The sequence below is a fragment of the Palaemon carinicauda genome, chromosome 28, assembly GCF_036898095.1.
Source record: "Palaemon carinicauda isolate YSFRI2023 chromosome 28, ASM3689809v2, whole genome shotgun sequence".
Lineage (NCBI taxonomy): Eukaryota > Metazoa > Arthropoda > Malacostraca > Decapoda > Palaemonidae > Palaemon > Palaemon carinicauda.
In genome coordinates, this window is record NC_090752.1 from 35,094,741 (window position 1) to 35,118,727 (window position 23,987).

General features: G+C 45.7%; 1 protein-coding gene across 3 annotated transcripts in view; it reads left to right on the forward strand.

Moving 5' to 3' along the window:
• LOC137621496 (uncharacterized) overlaps positions 1-23,987 on the forward strand; it is an 81,566-nt gene that overhangs the window by 10,467 nt on the left and 47,112 nt on the right. For all 3 annotated transcript variants that reach the window (XM_068351846.1, XM_068351847.1, XM_068351848.1), the window contains exons 2-3: positions 3,644-4,528; positions 17,150-17,224. In XM_068351846.1, coding sequence (XP_068207947.1) covers positions 3,650-4,528; positions 17,150-17,224 — 954 coding nt within the window. In that variant the 5' untranslated portion in view covers positions 3,644-3,649. The remainder of the gene's footprint in view (positions 1-3,643; positions 4,529-17,149; positions 17,225-23,987) is intronic.

Consider the following 23,987-nt stretch of genomic DNA (forward strand, 5'->3'; position numbering starts at 1 on the left):
CCATCAATCCCCGGGCTTCTACAACCGTCTCTTCTTAGTGGTAAAGAAGACAGGAGGGTGGAGGCCGGTGCTAGACGTCAGTGCGCTGAATGTCTTTGTCACAAAGCAGACGTTCGCCATGGAGACCACAAAGTCCGTTCTAGCAGCGGTCAGAAAGGAAGACTGGATGGTCTCTTTAGACCTAAGGGACGCATACTTTCACGTCCCCATCCACCCAGACTCCCAACCTTTTCTGAGATTCGTTTACGAAAAGGTTGTCTACCAGTTTCAAGCCCTGTGCTTTGGCCTAAGCACAGCTCCTCTTGTGTTTACGAGGCTGATGAGGAATATAGCCAAATTCCTTCATTTAGCGGACATCAGAGCCTCCCTCTATTTGGACGACTGGCTTCTAAGAGCTTCTTCCAGTCGTCGCTGTCTGAAGGATCTAAAGTGGACTCTAGATCTGACCAAGGAATTGGGTCTCCTGGTCAATATGGAAAAGTCTCAACTGGTCCCATCCCAAACTATTGTGTATTTAGGGATAGAGATTCACAGTCAAGCTTTTCGGGCTTTTCCGTCGGCCCCCAGAACAAGTCAAGCCCAGTTATGCATCCAGAACATGCTGAAGAAGGAACGATGTTCAGTCAGGCAGTGGATGAGTCTGATAGGGACACTATCATCCCTGGAACAGTTCGTTTCGTTAGGAAGACTACACCTCCGTCCCCTTCAATATCACCTAGCTGTTTACTGGAAAAAGGACAAGACGCTAGAAGCGGTCTCGATCCCCATTTCCGAGAAGATGAAGTCTTCCCTGACTTGGTGGAAGGACAGTATCAGCCTCAGAGAGGGTCTGCCCCTGGCTGTTCAGACTCCCAACCATGTTCTCTTCTCGGACGCATCGGACACGGGCTGGGGCGCGACATTAGACGGTTGGGAATGCTCGGGAACTTGGAACTCGAGTCAAAGAACGTTGCATATCAACTGCAAGGAGCTACTGGCAGTTCATCTGGCCTTGAAAAGCTTCAAGTCTCTCCTTCAAGGCAAAGTGGTGGAGGTGAACTCGGACAACACCACGGCTTTGGCGTACATCTCCAAGCAAGGAGGGACCCACTCTATGACGTTGTACGAGATCGCAAGGGACCTCCTCACCTGGTCAAAAGATCTAAACATTTCTCTAGTAACGAGGTTCATCCAAGGCAACTTGAATGTCATGGCAGATTGCCTCAGTCGGAAGGGACAAATCATTCCAACAGAATGGACCCTACACAAGGATGTGTGCAAGAGACTGTGGGCCACATGGGGCCAGCCTACCATAGATCTCTTCGCAACCTCGATGACCAAGAGGCTCCCAATATATTGCTCACCAATCCCGGACCCAGCAGCAGTTCATATAGATGCCTTTCTACTGGATTGGTCACATCTAGACCTTTATGCATTCCCCCCGTTCAAGATTGTCAACAAGGTACTGCAGAAGTTCGCCTCTCACGAAGGGACAAGGTTGACGTTAGTTGCTCCCCTCTGGCTCGCGAGAGAATGGTTCACCGAGGTACTTCGATGGCTAGTGGACGTTCCCAGAACTCTTCCTCTAAGGGTGGACCTTCTACGTCAACCACACGTAAAGAAGGTACACCAAGGCCTCCACGCTCTTCGTCTGACTGCCTTCAGACTATCGAAAGACTCGAGAGCTAGAGGCTTTTCGAAGGAGGCAGCCAGGGCGATTGCTAGAGCTAGGAGGACATCCACTCTTAGAGTCTACCAGTCGAAGTGGGAAGTCTTCCGAAACTGGTGCAAGTCAGTATCAGTATCCTCGACCAGTACCTCTGTAACTCAAATAGCTGACTTCCTTTTATACCTGAGGAAAGAAAGATCTCTTTCAGCTCCCACTATCAAGGGTTACAGAAGCATGTTGGCATCAGTCTTCCGTCACAGAGGCTTAGATCTTTCCAACAACAAAGATCTACAGGACCTCCTTAAGTCTTTTGAGACCACGAAGGAGCGTCGTTTGGCTACACCTGGTTGGAATTTAGACGTGGTACTAAGATTCCTTATGTCAGAAAGGTTCGAGCCACTACAATCAGCCTCCTTTAAAGATCTCACTTTAAAGACTCTTTTCCTGGTTTGCTTAGCAACAGCTAAAAGAGTCAGTGAGATTCACGCCTTCAGCAGGAACATCGGATTTTCATCTGAAACGGCTACATGTTCTTTACAGCTTGGTTTTCTAGCCAAAAACGAGCTACCTTCTCGTCCTTGGCCGAAATCGTTCGATATTCCAAGCCTATCAAATATGGTTGGAAATGAACTAGAAAGACTCTTATGCCCTGTTAGAGCTCTTAAGTTCTATTTAAGACGAACTAAACCTTTACGAGGACAGTCAGAAGCTTTATGGTGTTCTGTTAAGAAACCATCTTTGCCTATGTCAAAGAATGCCTTATCCTATTTTATCAGACTGTTAATACGAGAAGCTCATTCCCATCTGAGTGAGGAAGACCAAGCTTTGCTGAAGGTAAGGACACATGAAGTTAGAGCTGTCGCAACTTCAGTGGCCTTTAAACAAAATAGATCTCTGCGAAGTATAATGGACGCAACCTATTGGAGAAGCAAGTCAGTGTTCGCGTCTTTTTATCTTAAAGATGTCCAGTCTCTTTACGAGAACTGCTACACCCTGGGACCATTCGTAGCAGCGAGTGCAGTAGTGGGTGAGGGCTCAACCACTACATTCCCCTAATTCCATAACCTTTTTAATCTTTCTCTTGAAATGTTTTTATTGTTGTTTTTGGGTTGTCCGGAAGGCTAAGAAGCCTTTCGCATCCTGGTTGATTTGGCGGGTGGTCAAATTCTTTTCTTGAGAAGCGCCTAGATTAGAGGTTTTGATGAGGTCCTGTAGTATGGGTTGCAACCCTTGATACTTCAGCTCCTAGGAGTCGCTCAGCATCCTAAGAGGATCGCGAGGCTCCGTAAGGAAGACGTACTTAAAAAGGCAGAGTAATTGTTCAAGTCGACTTCCTTACCAGGTACTTATTTATTTTATGTTTGTTATTTTGATAACTGCTAAAATGAAATAAAAAATCCTTAGCTCATAATAATGTAAATATTTATTGCTGGTCTCTACCCACCCCCCTGGGTGTGAATCAGCTTATATAATCACCGGCTAAGTTAAATATTGAAAAATGTTATTTTTATAATAAAATAAATTTTTGAATATACTTACCCGGTGATTATATATTAAAGGACCCTCCCTTCCTCCCCAATAGAGACGCAGTGGACCGAGGAGAAAATTGAGTTCTTTGTTTACATTGAGTACTGAGTACCTGCACGACAGATGGCGCTGTTGAAGTACACCCCCTACCTGCATAGCGATCGCTGGCGGATTTTTAACGTAGAGTTTTCTGTCGAGCAGCAGAGCTGCAGCTTATATAATCACCGGGTAAGTATAATCAAAAATTTATTTTATTATAAAAATAACATTTTTCTTACCTATTAAATCAGTATGTTTTAAATTTTTTTAGAAACCCATTATTTTATGGTAGCTTGAATCAAGCAGTTTAGTTACCATAGAGGAATGGATTGCATCAAACGATTGTAATTACAGAAATATCTTCCAAGGTGTTAAATGTTTTGTTTATAACACTTAATGGGATGATTATACTTTTTCTTTCCTTTTCAGGCTGAGATGGCACTTCAGATGCACTTAGAGTCATGTTCTTTATGCCTCCGCGACATTGCAAAGCAACGACATATCAAAGGGAATATATGTCTTAAGTATTCAGGTTCATCTGCAAGTGAAGTTGTTGCTTATATTGTGGGACAGGCAGTTCCAATAGTCTCCCTATGTTTTAGATGTTACAGACTTCTTCTTGGAATTGATTATCATCAGCATGAATTTAAAAGACTGAAAGATTCCATAGTGAAAATTTATTGTGAACGTTGTACACCACTGGAGGAACCTAGTTCAAATACCTGTGGGACTGATCCTGCAGATTCAAAAATTCTTGGTGCTAAAGGACCATTATCCATGTGTAAGGATCTTGGATACAACTCGCAAGATGTTGATGTGAATAGATGTTCTATAAAGATTGAAATAATGAGAGAGGAAGTTAAAGAAAGTGTTGTAAAATTAGATACAGTTTTCACTTCTGAACAGACAAGTATCCAAGAAATACCAAAAGAGAAAAGCAGCATTTCAAAAGTTTGTAGTGTTTCGGTAAGATCATCAAAGAGAAGTAAAAAGGAGAAGAAACTCCATGATTTTGAGTATTACGCTGATGTATCAAAAGACGATGTAAAATCTGTGTCTGAAAGTGCTCAAGATCCAAATACTGAAAATTGTGTATCAGTAAATGACAATAGTAAGAAAAATTATTGCACTTTTTGTTCTAAAGATTTTGTCGTTAGAAAAGACTATCTTAATCACTCGTGTATAAGAAGTATCAGAAAATTGATCTCATTCAAGTGTAAAGCCTGCCAGATGTCATTTTCTGTTAGACGAAATTACATAAAACATATCAACAGCTGCTATAAAAATGTTCCTGTAAAATGTAATCTTTGTTTGGTAAGTTGTCCTATGTTTTTCCTTTTTTATTATTTGGAACTTTATATCTTGAAGCTTTGGTGTGCATTACTCAATGCTTATAATATACAGAAAAATAGATCTTTTTAGCACTATTTACAAACTTTTGCTATTTACAGTAGAAACATATCGGCGACAGCTGAAGGATGCCTGAAAACTAAATGAATCAATCAATCAATCGGCAACAGCTGAAATCAGCCATAAGACTTTTAAGCGAGGTGTAACTACCCACCACTAGTTGATGGGGTAGCGAGCAGGGTGTAGACCTGGCACCCGGGTCACACACACACTACTAGCAGTGTGTTAATTTTCATTTCTGCTCAGAAGAGGACAGATGTTATTGTTCTCTTCCTCAAGCGTAATGATAAACAACTAACCTAAAACTTTTAACTTTCCCTTTCTCTCTTCAGGTGTGCTTGATGTGAGGATTAATTATGGGGGTTTGTCTTGGCAAACGACGGTGACCGATCCTCACAGCCCTTGTCTTGCATGCAGGAATCACAGCTGTTTGCAGGTGTCTCCTTACGCTGAGTGTAGGGAGTGGCAGTGATACAATAGGCGGTGAAAGAACAAGGCAAAGAGACATTCTTCTCCTTCAGGGTCTCCCTTGAAGGCATAGAAACCTCCCTGTCTGACTCCGTTGGCTCGTTCCTACCATTCTGATTCTGCTTGATCGGGCTCCTCCAGAGGCTGGTCGAGTATGTGGGGTGGCCCTTTGACCCTGGGACAACATTGCAGTTGTGAAGTCTCCGTTGATTACCATAGAGAAGCAGCGCTGACTTCGGGCATAGGGGAGTCTCTTTCTGCTGATGCAGTGTGTCAAGTCAACTCTGGCCTTCCTTGCGGCTTATGGGTTCCCCGCGCAAGGAACAGCTTCTCGAGGTCCTGCTACTGGGGACATTGTAGGAGTGCATAGATGCCTCCCCAAGGGTTGATTTTGATCCTCCCTGGACTCTGAGATCTTTTACCGAAAGAGTCTTGTGTGTCTAGATATAGCGACCTCAGCCTCTGCTCGCCCACCCTACGTTTGGCCTGCTTTGGCGGACAAATGTGAGCAGATGCAGACAAATACTCCCCAGGGTTACTCGTCGGGACATCCCTTGTGGGGTGAACCCAGGAACTAGCTTCGGCTATGTTCCCTTGACAGCACACGATGCGTACCTTCTGTCTGGGCTTGCCCATCATGCCGAAAGAAAGCAGACTGAGCTGTCCGGAGGTCCGTCTTTAGGTGTTGGGCAACCATCCCGTTCGCGGGAGAGTCATCACCCTTTGCCAGCTGCAGTCGGGCAGCCCTCAAGCTTGCGGGAGGGACTCCCTTCAGCAGCGTCAGGTGTCGGATGACTTTTCCATTCATGGGAAAGACGCCCCTCCCCTGAGTGGTCGCCACCCAGGGCTTCCGCAAGTATGTGTTGGAATGCCTCTCTCTAGCTCTTTGGAGCTAGACGAAGTTGGGGTTAAGTGGCTGTTTGCAGTTCGTGCCCCTCACCATTGTGTATGTAGGACACAGCAAAGCATTCGTCGCTTTGCAGGGTCAAGTTTTACAAAACTTGTACTTGGGTTTTCGACCTCTCACAAGGGAGAACCTAGTGTTCTGTCTGTGCGCAACAACTGCCCAGCCTTAATCGCCCCCTGGCGTGCGAATATGTGCGCACGTAGTAGAAAGTAAGGCTGCTTGCCTTTTGAAGAAACGCAGATCCTAGTCTACTGGAGGAGTCTTGTGCACTGTTGCGCACCCAGCCACCTATCGAGGTGGGTGAGCGAGCTCTTCTCCCTAACGAAGGTCTTCGCGTTCTGCCAACTACGTGCCATGCTGACCTTAGCGAGATTGCCATCCCCTATGCGCTTGCGTGCAAATCTTCGTCTTCACGCTCCAGAGATGAGGGCTACCTCGCTAACGTGCTCCCCTAAGAGCTATGCGTAGGGGGCTAGCTCACCTGCGCGCTTCACAGGCAAGCGCTGCCATGCTAGAGCGCTCATCAGCGTGTTACGCACAGGTGGTGAGACACCAAGAACAGGTAGACCTTAGCTTATCTGTACGCACTGTCACAAGTGCACGCTCTAGCATGTCTCACCAGCACTCCCCTCATCCCCTTCATCTCAAGGGGAACAGCGATCACACACTTTTGGTAATGCTACTACGGCAGCATTTACCATCCCGGCTTCCCACTCTACTTAGGTAAGTAGTGAGAGCCCGAACACAGGTTGACAGGCAGGCTGAGCACGCTCACCTCCCTAGGGAAACAGAGCATGAAATGGGGTAGGTGGTTTGTCCGGTTGTGCTCTACCTTTCCTAGGCACTCCACCTTAGCAAAGGAAACACTCCAGGGCTGCACCTTCAAGTACCATCACCTTCCCGAAGGATTCACCATGGTTCGTTGACCTTGTGCAAGCAGTACAACAGACAGTTTTAGGAACGACCCACAATCCTTCCATTCCATTGCAGGTTTTAAGCTCCTTGGAGAGGAGTAGTCCTTCCGTTGACATAGCAGTTCTGCTAGACAAGTTCTTGCTCAGGTAATACCTGAGTACAAAGGCTTCCAATACTGGTCAGTATCTTGAGTTGGAAAGGCTAGGCATCATTCCCATCAAGCTTCAGAATAGGAAGTTAGTCAGCAAGCACCCACTCCTCCTTCAGGGGATTCTTTGCACCCCAGGACTAGTAGAGGTCCGTGATCTCCCAGAGGGGTCTCCTTTACGTACACTTATAGGCCCTCGCCTATAGATCTGAATCATCAGGATCAAGTCGCCCCAGTTGCGGAAGTTTTAGCTCCTCCTCCCGCTCCCTCCTGAGGCGCAAGGCCAAAGGAATCTGAGAGGAACGAGAGTTCCTCCCTTTTGGTAAATTTTAACATCCGTCTGTGGGAAAGGAAGGATACAAAGATTGTCCCTAAGAACTGGTGCTCGTCTTCCGAACACCCAGCTCAAAGGAAAGATTTTCCAGAGTCCAAGCCCATTTCCATAAGAATGGAGTACAGTGGCCTTCCTTTTAGGGCTCACACCTCTGCTAGTAGGTTGGCAAGGGCACCAGCTACTTGAGAATTATTGGGTCCCTTGACTGGCCAGGAAGTTAACATTGCATCCCTCTCTCTGCTTACGGCTCCTTTATCCGTTGCCTACACATACACTGAATAGTTCTTTACACATTCCCCTCTGTCTTCATACAATTGACAACACTAACATTACCAAACAGTTCTTTCCTCAAGGGGTTAATCATCATCATCATCATCTCCTATGCGTATTAACGCAAAAGGCTTTGGTTAGATTTCGCAAGTTGTCTCTATCTTGACCTTTTAAATCAATACTTCTCCATTCATCATTTCCTACTTCATACTTCATAGTAAGGCTGGTTCTTCCAACTCTTCTAGTGCCTTGTGGAGCCCAGTTGAAAGTTTGGTGAACTAATCACTCTTGGGGAGTGCGAAGACCATGCCTAAACCATCTCCATATACCCCTCACCATGATCTCATCCACATATGGCAATCAAGTAATATCTCGTATAGTTTCATTTCTAATCCAATCCTGCCATTTAACTCCCAATATTCTTCTGAGGGCTTTGTTCTCAAATCTACCAAATCTGTTGGATATTATTTCATTGTCATATCACAACTCGTGTTCATACAGTAACACTGATCTCACTAAAATTATAAACTGTATAGCCTGATTTTTATATGTATTTTCAGGCAATTTGATTTCCAAATTTGACTTAACCTAGCCATTGCCTGATTAGCTTTTTTCAATCTATCATTAAATTCCAATTCTAAAGATACGGTATTAAAGATCATAGTTCCTAAATATCTAAATGATTTCACCTCATTAATCCTTTCTCCTTACAATGATATTTCATCCACCATTGCATATTCTGTTCTCATCATCTCTGTCTTTCTTATGTTTATCTTGTGTCCAACCTCATGAGATATTTCATGCATTTCGGTAAGCAAGCTTTGCAAGTCGTGTGGTGTTCTGCTAATAAGGACAGTGTCATCAGTATACTCTAGATCAGCTAATTTCCTGTTGCCAATCCAGTCCAATCCTTTTCCACCATCCCCAACTGTTCTATGCATTACAAAATCCATGAGGAGGATAAAAAACATAGGTGACAACACATTCCCTTGGAGTATTCCACTGTTCAATGGAAATTCATTTGATAAGTCCACTAACATTAACTTTGCACTTGCTATGCTCATGAACAGACTTAATCAAAATCTCATACAGTTTTTAAGAGAAACTCCATAATAACGCAGGAATCTCCACATAATTGGCTGTTGCACACTATCAAAGGCTTTTACATAGTCCACAAATGCCACCAAAAGTGAATTTTTATATTCTACACATTGCACCACATGTCTTGAAATTAAAATTTGGTCAGTACAACTTCTACCCTTTTGTAAATCCTGCTTTTTCATCTCTCAGCTCTTCATCAGTGTTTCTCTCTAGTCTCTTTAGAATGAGCATGCTATATATTTTCATGACAATTTACGTAAGTGTGATGCCTGTGATATGTATTTTTTATCTCTTCAATTTCTGTGCAAGGCAAAATCAGGCAATGTCTTGGTAACTAGTTTGTTCCGTAACTGGAATACAAACCCACGCTATTTATTTACGGGTATTACTTTCTGCAAAGCTGAAATGGCGAGCCATTAAAATTTAGCGAGGGTTATCTACCCTTACCGCTAGTTGGGGGTGGGGGGGTAGCTTGCTACCGCTCCCACTCACACACCGGTGATTTAGCTCACTTTACTTTTGGCTCGGATGGAGATCGGTTGTATTCGCTCTTCCTCTTCGCCTATTTTGGACTGCCATAAATTTTTGTCTTTGAACTTACTTTTTCTTATACAGTATATATATATATATGAAAACATTCTTAATGTTTATATATATATATATATATATATATATATATATATATATATATATATACTGTATATATATATATATATATATATATATATATATATATATATATATATATATATATATATATATATAGAAATGTTGTAAGTTTCCGTTTCAGTGTTTGCGCTGTGCGTGTAATACGTATACGACAGGTTCTCAAGACCTTGTGCAAGGCCGGGGAACCTTCCCTTCCGACCTCTTCCCCCTTGTCTATCGGTCTTCCCGTCGGCGGATAACCTGCCATTGACTCAGCCACCGCCGCAGGGGAATCGTCATCGTTTGGACCCTCCTCATTCAACTGTTGTCTTCGCCTTTCCCTCTTCCTACGGGAAACATATGGATTACTGAGCGAAGGGAGTGTGGCCTCTCAGAGATTGATTATGGTCTTTCTCTTCTAAAGGCCGTTCACCTTTCATGGGCCTCCGACAGTGTACTAATGTGGGGAGCACCTTTCCCGTTCGCGGGTTAGGTTGCGCTTCCGATTGTTTTCTCAATTATTTTGAGTGAAATTATAATTGTTTGTAATTTAACTTTTCAGCTTCTTTGTGCCGAATACTTCGTTTTAGAGGATCAGTGGTTCTTCCTATTATTGAATATTTTTAGCTAATTTAAATAATTGTAATTCTTGTTTTATTACAGTTACTCTCCGCTCCCATTCTCCCGGCGATGTCGACCGGGGAAGGGAGGGCGCAGTACTTATTTTATGTTTGTCCCTCGGTGCTCTCCCTTCCCGTCGTGGACTAGGTGTCCCTCCCGAGGGAATTTTCTGTTACGTGATTTATTTTAGTTTTCCTTAGTTAACGATGCAGTTTTCTTCGTTTGACTAAGAGTGCCGATGAAGCAGAGCTGTTCTGTTCATTCCTGGGGAATCTGCTGTCACTGCCGACCCTCAGAGGACATCATGGATGTCATCCCTTCTCTTAGAAGTACGCCCGTGGCAACATCTGATCACTGATCAGCACTTCATCTTCGAGAAACTAGCTCCGGCTAGGCTTCCTCAGGTAGCGCTCTTGTCAGATCGTCTTAGAGCGCTACCAGGAGGTTCGTCTCCAGAGGTTGGACAGCTTTCCCTCCCGAGGGAGAGTTTTCCTCCCCAGGTGTGAGGTTGTTTCTCCCTTCCGAGGGAGAACTTCCTGCATCTTCATCACTTCATCGCCTCCAACTGCTGTTGCTGTCTTCGCCTTAGACTACACTCCCCCCTTGCTAAGTCTCTCTTCCTTCGGGGGTGGAGCATAGTCTTAGGCAAGTCTCTCCTGCGAAGTGATGACCTCTCTCGTTAGTGAGAGGGGCCACTCATAGAGACTCCTCTTCAGAGCATTGCTGCTGCTGTAGGGCAGCTTGCTGATCCACCGACCCTCGTAGGCGTCATCTGTTCCTGGACCATCTGACGACGCTGCAGCTAGTCTGCGGACTTCGGTCCTGGACTCTGATCGTTCGCGATCTCCATTGGTGGATGTTCGCCCTTTCAAATGGCACATCCCAGTTCCTGATCGTCCTACCAGCTGACTTACCGACCCTCGCAACTTCGGTCTCTTGCTTGGGCAACGATCACCTGCGCAACTTCGGTCTCCTGCTTGCCCAACGATCACCTGCGCAACTTCGGTCTCCTGCTTGCCCAACAATCTCCTGCGCCCCAGCGTTCTCCTGCACTCCAGCCCGCTCCCGTGCGCCAGCGTTCCCCTGCACTCCAGCACACTCCCGCTCGCTTGCGCCATCGTTGTCCTACGCGCCAGAGTGCCAACTACCTCTGCACACCAGCGTTTGCCTGCGCACCAGTTCTCTCCTGCACGTGCCAGCAGTGTTCCGCGCGTGCCAGCAGTGTTCCGCGCGGGGCAGCAGTGTTACGCGCGGGCCAGCAGTGTTACGCGCGGGCCAGCAGTGTTACGCGCGGGCCAGCAGTGTTACGTGCGGGCCAGCAGTGTTACGCGCGGGCCAGCAGTGTTACGCGCGGGCCAGCAGTCTCCCGCACGTGCCAGCAGTCTCCCGCGCGTGCCAGCAGTCTCGCGCGGGTGCCAGCAGTCTCGCGCGGGTGCCAGCTGTCTCGCGCGGGTGCCAGCTGTATCGCGCGGGTGCCAGCAGTCTCTCGCGCGCCAGCAGTCTTCCGCGCGAGCGCTCCAGCACTCTTCCGCGCGCGCCAGCACTCGTCCGCGTGCGCCACCAGTTTTCCCCGCGAGCGCGCCAGCAGTCTTTTGCGCGCCAGCACTCTTCCGCGCATGCCAGCACTCTTCCGCGCATGCCAGCACTCTTCCGCGCATGCCAGCACTCTTCCGCGCATGCCAGCACTCTTCCGCGCATGCCAGCACTCTTCCGCGCATGCCAGCACTCTTCCGCGCATGCCAGCACTCTTCCGCGGATGCCAGCACTCATGCGCGCGCGCGCCAGTGCTCTCCTACGCGCAAGTTCTGCGCATTCCAGGGAGACTGCACAACACCCGACACAGTGTCTTACTGCGCGCCAGCACTCTCCTGCGCACTTTTGCTCTCAGGTCCAGCGCTCACTTGCGCACCAGTGCTTGCCTGCGCTCTCCTGCGCAGTTGTGTTCACAGATCCAATGCGCCAGCTCTTGCCAAAGAGCCAGCGCTCACCTGCGCACCAACGCTCTCAGATCCAATGCTCGCCAGTGCTCCAGCTCTTGCCAAAGAGCCAATGCTTGCATGCACACCAGTGCTTGCTTGCTCGCCAGTGCTCTCCTGCGCATTCACCGAAAACTGCGCTTCTGCAGAAACTGAGCACCAGCATCATCTTGTGCGCCATCGCTCCAGTACTCTCCTGCGCACTCGCGCAATAGGCAAAAAGAATGAAAACTTTTTGACAGGTCACCATTGCCCCATTCCTCTCCCCGCAAACGTATTACAGCATGGCCGCCAGGAAAAGAAGGAAGAGGCTTCACAGAAGGGTTCAAGATCCCGAAGATTCCATCTTCAAAAGGGGAATCAAACGCATCTACCATCGGTCTAGACTCCTCACGGGGAACCCTTGGTCCCTCTGTCTTCAGGAGTTTTTCGTGACAGTACCACCATCAGCAAACACGATTTGAACGTTGCAACCAGCCAATCATCAGCTTGCTGATCTTTAGCTCACCGATCACCGATCTGTGATCGATCGCTGATCATCAATGGCTCACCATCACCAACTGACTCATTAAACCATTCTGCTGTCTCTCAGGGCTCTCCAAGTCGATTACCAACTCATTAATCACCAACCTTCCTTGGCTAACTGACCAGACAGCCTTCATCTGCCTGTCAGTTACCATCTTTGGCTCACAGATCGCCGATTCACCGATCATCGACAATTCACCGTTCACCAGCAGTTCGTGACTCGGACTTACTAGTCAACCTCTGCCCGTGGTTCCTTAGATCAGAAGGCATACAACACACTTCTTGCTACTCGCCATTCACCATCACACCAATCCACTAAAGTGATTGGCAAATGATAGACAGCCCCCATCAGCGGCTTGTCGACAGGTGACTAATTGTGAGCACTCCAACTGCACAGTAACCACGATACCCGGCCGTTAACCATTGATTAACATTTGGCAGATTGATGCTGCTCTAAGGAATAGCATCAATCCCATCAGGGCGCATGGTAGGGTTAAGTGTTGCCTTACTTCTATCAGTTAAAGGAGTTCTCTCCCAGGGAAGAATCCTTATACAGGGTATCGTTTCCCATTCTTTACGCCATGAGTCAAGACCCCAGCATCAACAATCTCCCATGCGAAAGAATCTGCAAGGAGCTGTCCCTTTGGGTCAATGTCCACACCATGTTGGAGTTCGGACAAGGGCTAAGACCACAGGTCTTCATTTGCACGTTGGATCTAAAGGACGCATACTTTCAGGCCCAAACCATCCATCTTCTAGGAAGGATTGAAGATTCAGTCTAGACAAACAAGAAACACCAGTTCAGGGTACTGTGCTTCGGTCTTTCCCTAGCACCCATCCTGGACTCACAGAATCGGCTTCTGTCTCCTCCGTTTCTGGACGACTGACTGACCTTAGCAGACTCGGTGGCAAGTTTGCATTAGCACCAGAACTTCTGAAGTCTTTTTACCAAGATCGGGTGATCAAGGTAAACCTGTGGAATTCTTCCCTACTTCCCTCTCAGAAGACTGGTGTATCTGGGAATGATTCTAGACACGAATCTCCACAAAACCTTCTCATCAAAGACAGGCGTAGAAAAGTCACAAGACCCTTTCTCAAAATGAGAAGAACTCCCAGGCCAGAGTGACTATTTTTTTCCTCGGACACCTATCACCTCTGGCCTGTCTAGCCTCCAACTGCTGCTTCAATATTTTTTCTCTCCAGGGGCGGCTTGAGTCCGATTGGAATCAGGCCTTCGATTCCCCAGACATTCTGACCCCTATGGGACCAGAAGTTTAGACGAACCTCGGGGGATGGGTGTCAGTCGAGAATCTACAGAGTAGTATAACCTTCTCATCCTTCCCCACCCCTTGGACTTGATGTTGTGCTTAGACACACCAAAAGAAAGGAGGAGGGACCATAGTGCTGCACCACACGACCTCAGGCCTCTGGACAGAGTCCGAAAGAACCTTCACTTAAATCTCTTAAGAGATGAAGGCCAACTTTCCGGTCCTTCGACAGCCCCATCAGTTCCTAACGGGCCACTCAGTGATGTGATGAGCGACAACACCACACACTACATAGAGGCTCACATCAACAAACAAGAAGGAACTTGCTTGCAGCCTCTTCCCATCTAACAGTATAAATAGTAAGATGGGCCAAAGTCTGTTCGGTACCACTATCAGCCTGCTTCATTCCAGACTAGAGGAAGGTGCTCGCCGACAATCTGTGCACAGCATATCTGATAAGGTGTACCGAATGGTCTTTGGATCACCTTATAGCCGACAAAGTCCCGACTTTACGGGGTTCTCCAACTAGGGTTCTGTTTGCAACGCCCCTGAACCTCAGGCTTCCGCTCCTCCCCAGTCCTAGACCCCAAGGCTCTCTGGCAAGAAGCATGCTAACAACGGTGGGCACAACAACGACGTTTACATCTCGTCCCTGTTTTGTCTGGAGAAGGGTACTCAAGAAGACTAGAACATCGGTCAGCCTCTCAAGGGCTCTCATAGCTCCTCTATGGCATTATGCAGAACGGTTTCCAAACCTTCTGCAGCTCCTGATAGAGCCTCCAAGAGAACCTTCTTCACGTCACAGACAACCACACTTCGACATCTACCACAAGCTATAGCTTTGCTATGATTATACGCCTGGAGACTACCCAGTACCTTCTCTCTCACTGAGGCTTTTCACAATATGCTGCGAAGAGGTTGTCTAGATATCTGAGGAATTCCTCAGCATCAGTCTACCAGGCAAAGTATAACGTCATCTGTGGTTGGTGTCATGGGAAAGCGTATCTCTCCACCCGATAACTATTCCAGCAATAGCAGAATCCTCAAGTATATACAAGCAGGTAAAGACGATCACTCAACCTTGAGCCTCGCCTTCAAACTGAAAGGAATGGGACATCCCCTCATCGCAAGATCTTTCCTAACTCGTGCAGACTTACAACTTGCCTTTTCCTAATCAGAATTAAGACCTCCCTCTTAGAACATGGATCAAGTTCTCCGGTCTCTAAGGAGACCTCCTTACGTTCCACTTCACCAGGCAACAAATTTTCACCTGGTCTAGAAGACAGTCTTCCTACACACTTTGACAGTGGACAAACGAGTCGAGAAACTACATGGTCTCTTTCGACATCGCCCATTAATTAGAAGGGTGAAAGGGAATGTTCAGTTTTGTCCCCCGAGTATGTTGCCAGACACAGTCTCCAGAGGTGACGGATTCTACACAAGTCTCCACTCGGTAACTGATGATCCAGATCATCTGTTACTGTATCCGGGGTAAGGTATGAGGCTCTACCTCAAGAGAACGGCAACAGCCCACCCGGGTTCCTTCTCTTGTCATCAGCACTGGGAGAGACAAAAGGAGGATCACTAAAACATTATCTCTGCTGGATTCACAGAGTCATCAATTACGCCCTGAATCCAGATCCTCATCCAACATGTCGACTCATGATGTCAGGGGCATAGCTATGCCCCTGGCCCTTCTAAGCAGATTACAGTACTCTGTGATGCAGGTTTTACAAGCTAGGGTGTAAATGCTCCAGGTGACTTTCACAACCTCTCTCCTGCAAGACGTGACCCACAGGAACTTGATACGATCTCTATTGGTTCTGTGGTGGCTGCACAACAGCTGGTTGTATACCTCAAGCCCTTTATTGGACAAGTAGCAGAAGGTTGAGGGCACTGTTACCTGGCTTTAGTGTGCGTGAATGAAAAGATTTGACTGGCTCTTATTCTTTTCTTCATCCTCCCCTCTCTTGGGGAAAGCAGCATCCTGGGTTCTCTGCATAAGCTGACCTCAAACCACTGCAGGTAAACCATGCTCCCTTGTGTACTAGGTATACAAGGGAGCATGGTTTACCTGATACTTTTGCATCCCCATACCCTGGCAAGGTGCTATTGGAAAGTCTTGGTTACAATAGTTTTTCCTACAAAAAGACTCAGAATAACTTTACCTAGACAGTCACATTTCTAAATGTCTCAACACAAAGCTTGCGTAGGCTGCAACCTTGCTTAGCAAGGTTTTAGCGAGGCACAGGGACTCCTTATTTTGAGTATTAATGTACTCAGATAAGGAGCCCCTGGGTAAAGCCAAAAGCCAGATTGGCAGGGACGTCCACCCTTCCTAATGGGTGAGTCACCCCTAAATAAATAGCATAGGTTTGTATTCCAGTTACGGAACAAATGACAAATTCGTAGATAATTTCTATTTTTCCTAACGATACAAACCTTAGCTATTTATACAAACTTGCCCGCCAGCCTTATCCCCCTTGAAGTCCTACCTCCAAGCAAAGTGAGCTAAATCACTGGTGTGTGAGTGGGAGCGGTAGTAAGCTACCCCCCCTTACCCCCCTGCTAACTAGCAGTAGGGGTAGTTAACCCTCGCTAAATTTTAATGGCTCGTCATTTTAGCTTTTCAGAAAGTAATACCCCTAAATGAATAGCTAAGGTTTGTATCGTTAGGAAAAATACAAATTATCTACGAATTTGTCATGTTTAGCTTCAATATTGATCTTACATGGTTAAGTCACTATGCTTAGTTCTAACACAGCACAAATTGCTCTGGCTGTTAAGCTCTCCACAATTTCAAGAGATAGCTGAGTGACAGGGTGCTAAAAAAACGGCTTGTGCAAAGCACCAGAGTAGCACCCTGGAGACAGTTACCAGCCAGTAGGTTTGGAACTTTCACCCACCTAATGGCGAGTCTCCACTGTAGATAGTGAAAGGGTTTAGTATATACTGTAGTGCCAGAAAATGACAAATTTGGAAAGGATTTGTATTTTTCCTAACTATACAATCCTTGAGCTATTTACACATACTTTTCTGGCCATAAACTTACCCCCAAGAAGTCCTGCCTGCAATATCAAAGTGCTGTATTGTTGATAGTGTGAGTGTGAGAGAGGTGACAGGTCTACCCACACTAACTAGCGGTGAGTAGTGACACCTTGTTTAAAAGTTACTTGGCTGGTTTCAGCTGTCGCCGAAATATATCTCCACTGTAAAGAAATCAAAGTTTGTATATTTAGGAAAAATACAAATTATTTCCTAATTTTTCATATTTATTGAAGTTCCATAGTTACTTTTAAAACAATCCTTATGGTAGCAAATGTTCTCTTTTTTTATTCACCCAGACAGAGCTTCAGAGTGCAGCTTACTTACCTCGACATTTGGAGGCTTTCCATAATGCAGAAGCTGTCGCCCAAAAGGTATGCTTCCCTGGAGGGAAAATATGATCTTTAGTATTATCTCTATGAACAAGGAAGAAAATGATTAACAAATGCCTTACTACTTTGATAGCGTAGCACCTGAAGGTTGTACTGTATCACCTGCAATAAGACTTTTATGACACACTGTAGGACCCAGCCTAATTGTGTTCTGTCTGTCACTCTATTCACTCACCTTTAGTCCCTCCCCCTTTGTTCTGTCACTAATACAAACCCTTTTGGTCTTTATTAGATACTTTCGGCAAAACTGGAAGACTAGCCATAAGACTTTTAGCGAGGTATAACTACCCCACTGCTAGTTGGTGGGAGTGTAGTACTGGCTACCCCGCTCACATACACGCACTGGTGTTGTTTCGTCACCTTTGCTTTTAGCTCGGTTGAGAGTGGACGTTCGCCTCTCCACTGTCCATACTGACTGGCCATTGTAAACTTATCTTTTCTTTGCTTTCTCTTTTCAAGATGTGTGTATTTCTTCTTCCTGGTCGTCATGCAGACTTGTCCTGGGCCTGAAGGACGCAAGTGCTGTACCTTCATGTCTGTGGTCGAGACGGACCTCCATTCTCTGTGCCCGGCCTGCCGAGGATGACCTTGTAACCAGGACTCCACCTGTGAGGAGTGTAGGGAGTGGTCTTCCTCCCAGTGGGAGAGGTTTAGTAGGAGGTATAAGAAGTCTGAGAGGGATTCTTCTCCTTAGGGGTCATCCTTGAAGTTAAAGAATCCTCGACTTCCTTCTTCCACTCCTGAAGCTCCTTCTCGATCAGTTTCCCCAGGGGATTGACTGAGCAGGAGTGGTGACCTTTTAACTTCTGGACTACCCTTACGTTTGAAGGACACCACTGCTTCCCCTAGCGAGGTGACGCCACCCTTTTCCACGGGAATCCTTTTCTGTTGATGTTCTTTAGTAGGTGTGACCTTCCATGAGTATCGCTGGTCCCCTTTCGAAGGAAGGAAGGTCTGCTATAGCTGTTGCAGCTGGGAGCATAAAGGAAGCACACACTGGCTTCCTCAGAGATTGGCCTTCATCCTCCTCCCAGAGGCTCCGAAGGTTTCGTAGCGGAGGAATCTCTAGCGTACGTGTCTGTCGCAGTCTACTCAGTCCAGTCTCTGGCTTCTCCTAGTGTTTCGCCTGCAGTTCCAGCATAGCATGTTAATGGTGGTTCTCCCCCAGGCTCTGAGTTCGCTCAGATGGCAGTGGAGGAAAAAGTTCGAAGCCTGTTCCTGTCGCTCTCGAGGGACACCTTTCCCGTTAGTGGGTTATGTCCTCCTGGAGTGGTCTCCACCACATGGGACTACGAGACTACGAGAAGGCGTCTGGTCTCACCCGTACCTCTCTCTAGTCCCACGGAGCGTGGCTCGTCAGAGTGTAAAGCAGATGTTGCTCTCACCTAGTGAGTTCAAAGTGTCCATCGTCCTGCTACTTCAACTCGCTCAGTTCCAACCTTGGCTCCCCCCCAGGAGCTCTCATCACACTCCCGGGGAAGTTCAGACGAGCAAGGCTTCAGTTTCGCCATTTTGCGAGGATGCCTCGTCCAACGGTCAGGCCTCCTTCAGTCCCTCTAGCGAATCCCCTTTATTGGATCGCACGGAACTCCTCGCCAAACTCCCGCAGGAGTATTGGGGATCGACTTACACGAATCTCCGGCTTATGAACAGGTGATCCAAGTTGAACGAAGAGCTGTTTCCCCTGCAAGGGCTTACGCGAACACCAGTCGCTCGCATGCCTCTCCAAAAGACCAAAGTTACCTACTGGAGCAAAGAACCTGCAGCTCAGCCACTAAGAAGCATGCTCATCTAATCTTTCCATCCACCTGTTAAGGTGTGATAGCGGGTCACTCTATGCTGTATTCTACGCGAATCCAAATATCCGGATTCAGGTGTTACGTCATCTTTGCATGACTACGTGTTGCATCAAAGGATCTCCGAGATTCTACAGTCTATTTCTTCATGTACAAGTCTCCAGTTTTCAACATCTCCTTCTGGAATAAGTTTGTTCAACAGCAAATTCGGTCAAACAAGCAGTAAGATCACAGGTCTTTGGGTGCAAGCTGGACCCCTAGGATGCAATCTCCAGATACTGTACCAGTATTTCCGTCATCAAAGAAGTATCTAAGGCTCACACAGGCATACTAGTTCAAGGGGTGGTGCTTTGTGTTTTTTGATGGCACCTCAGGTTTTCATGAGAGTCTTTACCTTAGTGTCAACCTGGGCCTACAGGATGGGCATTGTTCTCCAAGATTCCAAAGACGACTAGCTGATCCTAAGAGACACTATGGGTTCTCTTCTTTATCACCGAGACTGAATATTTAGGAAATCTCGAGAAGTAATCCCTGCTTCCTTATTGGAGATGAGTATGCCTAGGTCTAATTATCATCACCAGCCTGCAGAAAGTCTTTCCTTAGATGACGGGACCTAGAGGAGTAAGAAGGTGGCAAGTCTCATCCTTCAACGAGACATGCCCAGCCAGCATTGGTTACATCTCATAGGTCACTGTTTGACTCTGGAACATCTAAGCCACATAGGACTCCTACAAATCCAACCTCTTCAGTGGTACTTACTTACTTTACTTTGACGGCTGCTTTCCCCGTCCCATGTTCATTTGAATATCACCCAAGTTTCTCATGCTGTTTCACTTACCCACCACCATGAATTTCAGTTTTGTTCTCATTTGATTTTAGTTGTTTAAATGTCATCCATTCTCTAACACTATCAAGAATTCGGTTTAGAGTTTCAGTAGTATCATCTATATCATTTATGGAGAAGTAAGTTTGTGTGTCATCCGCAAATAGTTTGAACTTCACACCATGCCTTTGTAGTATTTTTGATAGACCAATAGTATAGATGCAGAATAAGATTGGGCCAAGTACGCTCCCCTTGAGTACCCCTCTGTTTAAGGGTTCATGTGATGAATAAGAGTTTCCAATTTGTACCCAGTAATTTCTACCAACTAAGTAGCCTTTTAGGTATTTGAAAGCTTGATCTTCAACGCCGATGGACCGTAGATCATTTAGTAACAGTTCATGCACAACAGTATCAAAAGCAGCACTGAGATCGAGCAATATTAAATAACCACATTTATTTTCATCCATCATTTCCAGCAGATTTACAACAGAGCAGATGGCTGTCTCTGTAGAGTATAGTTTTCTGTAAGCAGATTGGTTGTCAGGCAAAGCTTCTATTACTTCTAAGTGACTGACTAGTTATTCAAGAATTATGTATTCAAGCACTTTTGAAACAATGGATAGATTCGAAATAGGTCTATATAAGCTTAATTCTTGGTAGTCCAGTGCATTTTTCAGAACTGTTGTGACTAGCCATTTTCTCAGGTTTGGGAAACTTACATTCATCAATGCTTGCATTTTCTATTCTCATAATTATTTTGGCTAGAATAGAAATGTTTCTCTCTCCAATTACTTCAGATATTGGCATAGGATCGATCACGCCGTTTGTTTCCTTTGCTCATTTGATAATCTTGGTGATGTCATCTTGTTTTCTGTTGTTAAATCTTTTTAATTTTGTCTGTGTGCCTGGTGTATCAGTAATCTGATGTTGAGTATTTACAAATGACCTGGTTATATTTTCAATTTTGTTTTTAAAGAATCCTTGAAAATTATATCCTAGTCCATGTGGTAGCTTCTTTTCTTTTACATTTCCCATTATACCATTTAGAAGACAATATAACTTATTTATGTCTGTTGCTGCTTCAAGGATCTTTCTCTTATAGTATTCACTTATTTTCCTTCTTAGTAGGTAGTTATATTGACACGTAGCAGTTTTGTATTCTACCAAAGAACTTTCAGTTCTTAACCTATTCCACTTTCTTTCTTTACATCTTTTTTCACTTTTTTTTTCACAAAAATCTCTCCATCAAACCAAGGAGATTGGTCTTTTACAGTTATACAGTAGTCTTTTCCATCGGTGGGTACAAGGTATCATATTCACTTCTACTCACTTTATTATAAGTGGTTGTAAGACTGTTAACGCACTTAACTCCCAACAGACGTTGATCATCATGATCACAGGGAATGTTGATAGCATTACTTATTTTCTTTGTAACTTCTTCAATAAAGGGATTTTGACGAAGGAAAAATCTATTTCTGGGCTCCGACCTGTGCCGCCCAGTGAAATACTCCTAGAGCACTATTTCTAAGGAATATAACTGCTATATATTACCAGAGAAAAAAAGCATAGGAATGCCAGGTTGAACCCAGCTCGCTCACCTATATAAGGTGTCGGTATAAAATACTGGGGCGTGATAATTCACAACCAGAGGTCTCGCACTATTTAGATATCTCCTCTTCAAAATCCCCGCCACAGCGAGGTGCCGATCAACACTACTACCACTAACCCAACCCACGCCAGTGACGTCACTCCTCATAGCACCCAAGGTTTGGGGCCCATGTTGGGAGGGAAGTCAAGGGAGGGTTCACTGGGCGGCACAGGTCTCTCGCCCAGAAATAGATTTTTCCTTCGTCAAAATCCCTTTTCTGGGCTCCGACATGTGCCGCCCAGTGAAATAGTACCAGAGAAATGGTCCCAAATCTTGGAACAATACCTGAGGAAGTAAAATAAAATCCAAAATAACAGGTAAGAGGATAGCAAGACATAGTTGATTAAGGTTCACTATGTTCAGGAGGAATCACATTCCCTGCTGCCACTGTAGCAAATATAAGGCTTCCAGAGGTTTTAAGCAGTGGCGTTTAAATACTGTTGGAGACTTCCGGCCTGTATATTTAGTAAGTCCAGTGAAGTTCATAGTAATTAACTGAGGTAGCTACAGCTCATATATCATGGACGTGAGGGAGTGATGTGGGAATGATTCTAGGTAGCCCGTTAATGAAATGCAGAATCTTCTGTCTGAGTCCTTTCAGGATGATGGTTCTTCACCTTCTCTAATGGGTAAGGGCCCCGAGGACTGAACGGGAGATATGTTTAAGTAGGCTTCCAGAGTGTTACTGGACATAAAGATGGGTCCTGCGGAAGTGGGACAATCTTCCAGGGGAACCGTCTGTCCTGGGGGTCCTCATTTTCGCTAAAAATCTTTTGTCAGGGGAAAGGAGTACTTCCCCTGACGAGAGAAATTCAATATGACCTGGATCTCTAGACAAGGCTGAAAGTTCTGATATTCTGGCACCAGAAATCAGGTTCATTAAGAACAAGGATTACCTAACCAATGGAATATAATGGCAAGTCTCGTTAAGAGTGTCTGAAGCCAACTTAAGTACGTCATTCAGAAACCAGGAAACTGAGCTAGGGTGAGTTGATGGTTTCAATCTGGCGCAGGTTCTCGGGATGGATGAGAAGTATGAATCTGTAAGGGCAATATTAAAGCCAATTGTAAAACCTTCAAGGCTGACTTAATTTGTGGTAATAGTACAAGTCGCTAAGTCTGATTCAAATAAAATTCTGAAGAAGGTTACTGTCAGATTCATAGTCATCGTCTCAACCTTTGAGTCCCTTAAAAACTGGCAAGTTTCATAACAGCCGAATCATACTGTCGAAGGGTGGATCCCCTCTTATCTGATTCTAAAAATAACGTATTTGAGGATCAATATCTGCACCTCTTGAGCTGCAAATTTCATAAAGTCCAGAAAGGTAGGGCATTCTGAATTTGAGGAAGCTAACACACAGCGAGTTGTACTGCTTGTGTTAGTATTGGATTGGGGATCTGTCGAGGTGGAGACCCAGTTCCACCAGAAGGGGAAACCCGTTGTGCTTGGGCCAGATGGGGGCTACTAGAACAACTTGGCCTTTGAAAGTCCTGAGCTTGTCTAACACTTTCATCGACAGATTTATTGGTGGGAATAGGTAAATTCTCTCCCAAGTGTTCCAGACTAATGATATTGCGTCTGTGGCGTAAGCCCGAGGATCCGGGCTGGGAGCTATGTAGCACTCTAGTTTGTAGTTGGACTTTGTTGCAAACAGATCTATCTGGAGATCCAGTACCTGAGAAAGAATCCAACTGAAGGACATTGGGTCTAGTGACCACTCCGACTCCAGCGGAGTTGTCCTCGAAAGTGCGTCCGCCACTATCTATCTAGAAGAAACCTGATATGTTGGTTTTTGGCTGGAGCCGGTTGCTTAAGGTCAAAAATACCGCCATGGCCTCTAAAACATTGATATGAAGTTGGCGGAATATTGTCGACCATAGTCCCAGGACTTTCTTGTACTGAGAGTATCTCCCCCCCCCCCCCCCCCCCCCCCCCGCCTGTTAGGGAGGCGTCTGTGTAAATGACGAGCTTGGGGGTGGATATTGTAAGGAAACGGATTTGCCAGATTTTGACCTTTGTCCATGGTTGAAGTCTTTTCTTCAGAATTGGTTGGAGTCGAGCCCTTTGTCTCGATATTACTCGTTTTCCTGGAGCACCATACTCGGCTTATATCTTTCAGTCTGGCCTTCAGTAGTATATCTGTTACTGAAGCAAACTGGAGGGCACCCAGGATTCTCTCTTGATTTCTTCTGGAAGACAATTTGTCTTTGAGAAAACGTATTGTGTTTTGCTATATCGTTCCTCTTGGCTGTTGGGAGACAGAGTGTGGGAGCATAGAACCCATTGAATCCTAACCATTGAAACTTGTCCTCGGGACCAAATGAGATTTCTCGAAGTTGATTTGGAACCAAAACTGTTGTAAGAGATTATCACTCTGTAGTTGCTGTGAGGCAGTTTGCCTAGTTGAAGCCTAGAAACGGACGAAAATGCCTTGCTTTCGGAACATGATAACGAACGTCTGCAAGATCCATAGAGGA